Here is a 6,962-nt window from a genome sequence, read left to right on the forward strand (position 1 = left end):
AATTTCTGTAAATGATTAAATTTTTCGCGCTAAAATTGGTATTGCCCCCTCAATCAAAGTATTAGAAAATTAGAATTGGTATTTGCCTGAATTTAGCTTAATCTTATTTCTTAATATTCAAATGGTTAGATTTAATTATTTTGCAACTTGACTGAAATTACTAAATAAATGCCTAATTTATACGAAATTTCAGCAAGGCTTGTTCATTTTGACAAAACTATTGATCACATGAAATTTATGGAGCATGTTTTTAAAGAAAAGTACATATTATTATCATTTTATTTTTTATCTTTTTGAAAAAATTAATTTTAAAAAGTGAAATTATAAACTGATATTTTGTTTAATTATCTTTAAGAAACCTGTTGAAGCACCTTATATTATTTTTCTTTCAGTGTTGAAAATGATGCACTTAATGTGCTCAATAATGATTCTGAAGATGAGGTTTTACTTTCTGACAGTAGTGATGACTCATTAATGGATACTTCTTTTGATGGCGATAGTGAAAATTCAAACAAACTATCCTCAAACGAAGACACAGATGATGATCTGGTAGACGAGGACTCTTGTGGAAATGCTTTTAAAATTAAATTGCGTCATTGGGCTTTGATTTTTAACATTAGCCTTGTTGCTTTGACTGCATTGCTACTTCTTTTAAAATCAGTTTTACCATTTCCTTTGCCCTTGGATGCAAGAACCTTGATGGGAACAGTCAGATTTGTAAAAATTTCGGAAATTTGCGGTGGGCAATATTATCATTTTGGTGTCGAGAGAGCCGTAAGGGGTATTCTTCGAGAGTACCAGAAAAGGGGAAAATCAATTAAGGAAGTTAAATTAATATGTAATATAGATGGTTTACCCATCTCAAAATCTGGGACTGAAAGCCTTTGGTTAATTCTATGCTCTGAAATAAATGGAGACATAGTATATCCTGTTGGAGCGTTTTACGGCGCATCAAAACCAGAAGATGCTAATGATTTTCTAAAGGAATTTGTTGAAGAATTAATTTATATATGTAATAATAAACTAAAAGATTCTGATGTTTCAATATCGTGTACAGCTATAGTTTGCGATGCTCCGGCAAAATCTTTCACCTTTTATCTGAAAGGACATACGGGATATAATAGCTGTTCAAAATGCACCATTAGAGGTAAATATATTGCGCGAAAAGGAAATGAGAAAGGTAAAGGAAAACGTAAGAAGAAAGGCAAAGGTCGAAAAAAAGGGGAACTGTATGTTTTCCAGGAATCAAACCTTCACCTCTGAAAACAGATGGAGGATTTATTAATAATGATTATCAAGAATTCGACAATGGAAAAGAGACAATCTTAACCCAAATTCCAAATTTCGGTTGCATCTCCAATGTGCCTTTAGATTATATGCACCTGGTATTGTTAGGTGTAATTAAGAAACTCATACAGTTATGGGTGAAGGGTCCACTTAAAGTGAGATTAAGTTCAGAAGAAATAAGAAAAATTTCTAAAAGACTGTTGAATCTTCGTTGCAGCATACCTTGTGAATTTGGGAGAAAACCACGATCGTTATTGACATATGCACATTGGAAGGCAACAGAGTTTCGGACATTCTTATTATATACAGGACCTGTGGTTTTGAAGAAAATAATGGTAAATGGTGTAAAAAAGGAAATGTATGAGAACTTCTTACTTCTACATACTGCGATATCTGTTTTAGTGAGCGAAATTAATCTTTCTCCAGAGAATATACAGTCTTGTCACGAATTGTTAGTAAATTTTGTCCAAGGTTTTCAAAATATTTATGGGGAACAATTTGTGTCACATAATGTGCACAACTTATTACACCTTATTGCGGATGTTAAGAAGTTTGGACGCTTGGACAAGTACAGTGCTTTTAGATTCGAGAACTATATGTCAACGATAAAGAGAATGATAAAAAAAGGACATAAACCTCTTGAACAAATTGCCAAAAGATACTCTGAACGCGAAGCTGTACTAAATGATGTGAATATTAAAAAAACAAATTTGCAAAGACCACACAACACCGGACCAATTACTAAAGATGTCTCCGATATAAAAAAACAGTATAAAGTATTCCAGACTGAATCAGTTAAAATTAATTCTCTTCAATTAAAGAATAGTTGCGTTTTGTTAAAGGACGGTACCTTCGGTCAAGTTTTAAATATTATCGACTGTATCAATGATACACGACTAATAGTACAGAGAATCATGTCTACTGATGCATTATATGAATTCCCAGATTCTAGGTTGATAAACATACATAAAGGAATTCTTTTGAAAGACACCATGTTCTCCACTTCGACAAAAAACTTACTGTGCAAAGTATGGAGAGTACCAACTTCAGAAGAAGTAATCCTGCTCCCTTTGCAACACTTAATAATTATATGAATACCATTTGAAAAATATTGAAAACTTAGATTTATATGCTGGAAGATAATCATAATAGTGAGTTACACACTTATCACAAAGTGATTATTTTAATTTTTAATCATTTGTAGCATTCTCTACTCAATAATTAATTAATAATAAAATTAAAACATTCTCAAGTAGATAATGATAAAATACGCAATAAAAATGGGTTTAAAAATTTTCTTTATAAATTGTACTTTTTATTTACAGAAATCAAGAAAAGCAACATTGGCGATTTTTGTCTCCTATCCTCGTATGAATTGACCCTTCTGCATTACATTTTTGTAAATAGCAATCTCTGAAGTAGCCGATTAAGAAATTACAGTCAAAATTGTGAAAGTGAGAGAAATTGGTAAATATGAACTATATTAAATAAATATATAAAATTTTTAAAAATTAAGATATAAATAAAAACAATTTTAAAAAATTAATTACATTTTTTATGACTGTAGAAAGTATAAAATATGATTCATCAAATTATTTATTAAATCTTTAAATAACAAAGCCGAACGTAGAATAAAAAATTTAGTTTTGAGTTTTTGAAAGTTTTTTTTAAGTTAAAGTATTTTTCCAATTTTAGAAGGGTTTAAATCTTAAGAATTTTCTGAACTTGAAGTTATTCCTAATCATTTGGCTTATCAATTTTATATAAAGCCTTAAATAATTTTTTTAAGAGTCACTTTAAAATTTATTAACGATTAGAAGTAAAAAAGCTTCCCGAAAATTTCAATAAAAATAATTTTTAGAAATTACACTAAAAAAATTAAATATTGATGATAATATTTTTCGGGGCTTGCATTCACTTAAGTAGTTATTTTTCTACCTCAAAGTTAATCCAAAATATAAGTTAACAATTTATTATGAAATAATATAAAAGTTTTTAAAAAATATATTTAATTTTTAAAATTCTATTTTCTAGAAAGTTTATTGGGGAATGATAAAATAGACGAGTTACTAAAAAAGGGATGCATCAAATTTCATGAACTTGAGTGGGAAGTTTTTTAATATTCAAATATGAAACTTGTCTTTAGTATTGGTTCATATATGTTTCCGCAGTACTGATACAAGCATTGTATGAAGGGATATATTTTGGAAAATTTCTAATTGTGGACTGAAGATTCATAAAACAATGGAATTTATCATTAAGAGCATTATCTTAGCTGCTCGAGAAAAAGGTAAGTTGTGATTTTATTATTTTCTCTGTGCTTCAATGATTTATTTCCCAGGGCGTTATCATTATTAATTAATTAATTCAAAAATATATATAGAAAAGGTATGGGAAATATCTGGAAATATACATTAAAATTAAAGATGTTTTTATTTATTTTAATTTTACAATTTATTTGTAATAAAAAATAACTTTAATGTCACCGGGGAAATCGTGAAATGACCGGGAATTTGAAGAACAAAATTCGGTGAACACACACCCATCATATAAATATAGTAGAAAAAAAAATTTTACTTAAAATTTATTTCATTCAAAAATCAATAATGACAATATTTATCGTATTAATAATAAAAATCAAGAGAAAGTCAGAAAACATTTTTGTAATGATAAAAATAAATTTTTTATTAATCTATTGAGGACAGGATGTACAAAAATTTCACATTAAGTTTAAAGGCATATTTGAATATTTTTTATTTTTCAAGAGTCGTTCTATCGAACGGAATGCTCAAAAAATAAGTAAATAAAAAAATTTTAATATATACTATTTTCAAAAGAAGACACAATTTTCTTACACTTTTAAATTGGATTTTGGGATTTTTTTACAGTCAAACCCTTTAAAATGCCTTTAAATGAAATTAAAATTTTTTTAAAATTAAAGTTGTATTCGTAATCATTAATCCCAAAAACCCCTGAACAACCAATTTAAAAAAAATTCGCCCGTTTTTTAAAAAATTGTTAATTTGTCCTCTATATTGGATCCGCCATTTAGAGTTTTTAAAAACTAAGGTAATATTTGTAAAACAACGTCCTCAAAATTTCAAGACAATCTAATCTTCTTGTAAATTTTTTAAAAATAAAGTCATATTCGTAATCAATGACCTCAAATTCTCCAATAAGTAACGAGTTTAAAAAAAACCAACTACTTTTGAAAATTTTCTCCATTTGTTTATTAAATTATTTAAAAAAGTGACTTTAGTCACCATTTTGTGTCAGCCATTTAAAAATAAAATTCTCAAAATAACCTTAGCTTATATAGTCTTAATCTTTTTTATGAGATATTTATAATATTTAAACGTGTTCTGAAAGTTTTAGCTATGAAAAAATTGCAAAAACTTATGAAAAAATCTAAAAAATCGTGTTTAAAAAAATGGTGTATAAATTGCTTATTTAGAATGTTTTAGCTTTTTCAGAATGCTCTTTGATAGAGCGACTCTTGAGATATAAAAAATGTGTGTGTGTGTTTTATTAATTATTTGGAACGCTATGTTCTGCTTGGAACAGCAACAAGTTTAAAAAGACATTTGCTTAAAATGAAATTTATTTTCTCCAACGCCTGCTCTGAAAATGCAACTTTCTTGGTTAGAAAAGCATTGAGAAAGTTGAACATTTATTAACTTCTCGACCGAGCGTAAGGAAAGTAAATCGTAAAATATTTTCGTAGTTTTTCTTTGATCTAATGTGACTGCACGCAGAATTAAATTTCGTTTACTGCCAGCTTTTATTGTATTTAAAGAAATTAAGTAAATAAAAGAATTTATTACTAGCAACATCTAAAGTGAAGTAAACAAAGTAAATCAATTTTCAAGTAGCTGATATTATACACCTTTATTTTCAGTAAAATTTTATTGTGTTGCAGATCGTGCAGGTTGTTTTGCTGAAAATCGAATTATCACAAGGAATAAAAAATTGGAAAATTTTATTTTAGTTAGAATCAGCAAGGATTAACATCTGAATAACTAAACATAAGTCACCGTGCTTAATAGTGAATAATGTAACATCAGTCAGGTCTACAAGGAGGAGAAGAAAACAACTGTTAAGAAATCGCTTCTGATACAGAAGCAAGTAAAATTAACAATATATTTCAAGATCTTGTTTGTTTCATTTGCTGGTTTCACAGGCTGTTCCCTATTTCCCTTAAAGTCCCATTTTTTAATTTTTAAAAAGTCCCCTATTTCCAAACCTTTTCCTAACTTTCCCCTTTTTTCCACAAAGGCATTATAAAATCTTAATTTTTGAGGTTTCGGTTACACAGTAAACACTGACAAAACTGAAAATTGGTACATTGATGTCATTTTCTCAAGAAAATACAGAAATTCAGCATCATTTAAATAATTTTCATAGTCCCCTAAAAGTCCTCTATTTTTATATTTTTAGTCCCCTATTTCTCCTAAAATACTTTTTAGGGTCACTGTGAAGCCTGCATTGTAATCAATATATTTTTGTAAAGTAAAATGCAATTTAGGATTCAGAAATTAAAATAATTTCTTTGGTTTTAAAATGTTTATGATAGCCTTATAAAAAAATGAAGTAACGAAAAAAATACTTTTGAAAATTATTTAAAATGCGTATTTAAGTGCATAAATTTTGTGCATAGCAATTTAAAAATTTCTGGAAGTTATTTAATAATATTGTTTCTCAGTGTAGTTGCTCACACTAATAAAAGCCCGTAAAAAGCTACTTGCAAACCGAAAAATTTCAATTGGTTTCAAATAGTTTTACCGATTTTTTTGAAAAATTACTTCCAATTTGAAAAAGATATAAAAAATTGTTATGTTAATAATTCTGAAAAATTACTTTTTAAAATTAAATAATTAAAACAAAATACACTTATAAATATCTACAGTAAAATAATCTCCATAAATAATAATGCAAAAAATTGTTAGAAAAAAATATTTAATTCTTTTCAAACATATTCAAATCTTTCAAATAAATTCAAATATCAAAATATCATTTCAAATATATATCAAATTTCAAATATCTAAAAATTTTTTCAGTTTAATTCTATCTGACTTAAATTTCATAAAAATATTTCAATGAATTATACTAGACAAAAAAATTAATGTTTATTTACTTTCTATTATTTTAACAACTATTAGCTAATAGATATAAAAAAAATTTTATTTATGAATTCAATTCATTAGGCATTAAAAAATTTACTTTTATTAAACATAAAAAAATGTACCATTTTTATAATAAATTTTATAATAAATTAATCCTGCATTTCTGTCTTTCTGTTCCTAGATTAAGAGGTTTATGGGAAAATTTATTTTAATAATTCTGTAATTTTTAATTCTGCAAAAATGTTAGTATTTATTATTAAACAAAATTTATAATTTATTTCTCCTAAAATTTTATAGTCAAACTTGGAGAAAATTATCCGCGCAATTTTTCCAACAATTATTCTTGGAAATTTTCAGAAATTTTACTTTTAAAATTTGCTGCAAATTTGCATTGCAAACTTGCCAATGGGGGGACATTTTTATACATATTTAAAGTTTGCTGCAAACTTGCCGCGCAAACTTCCGAACTTTGCACTGCAAACTTGCCGCAAACTTGCCGCAAACTTGCCGAAAAATGTCGTGCTATCTGGGATAATGTTTAATGGCAAAGTT

General features: G+C 27.2%; 1 protein-coding gene across 1 annotated transcript; it reads left to right on the forward strand.

Moving 5' to 3' along the window:
• The first annotated feature begins 406 nt into the window (after positions 1–406).
• Positions 407–6,193, forward strand: LOC127279569 (uncharacterized). The gene is made up of 4 exons (XM_051301994.1): positions 407–2,438; positions 2,613–2,754; positions 3,322–3,577; positions 5,207–6,193. The coding sequence occupies exon 1, from the start codon at positions 1,377–1,379 to the stop codon at positions 2,379–2,381; it is 1,005 nt and encodes a 334-aa protein (XP_051157951.1). The 5' UTR covers positions 407–1,376; the 3' UTR covers positions 2,382–2,438; positions 2,613–2,754; positions 3,322–3,577; positions 5,207–6,193.
• Positions 6,194–6,962: the final 769 nt, after the last annotated feature.

This window comes from Leptopilina boulardi, unplaced genomic scaffold, assembly GCF_019393585.1.
Source record: "Leptopilina boulardi isolate dan_hultmark-lab unplaced genomic scaffold, ZJU_Lbou_2.1 LbouV2_218, whole genome shotgun sequence".
Classification (NCBI taxonomy): Eukaryota; Metazoa; Arthropoda; class Insecta; order Hymenoptera; family Figitidae; genus Leptopilina; species Leptopilina boulardi.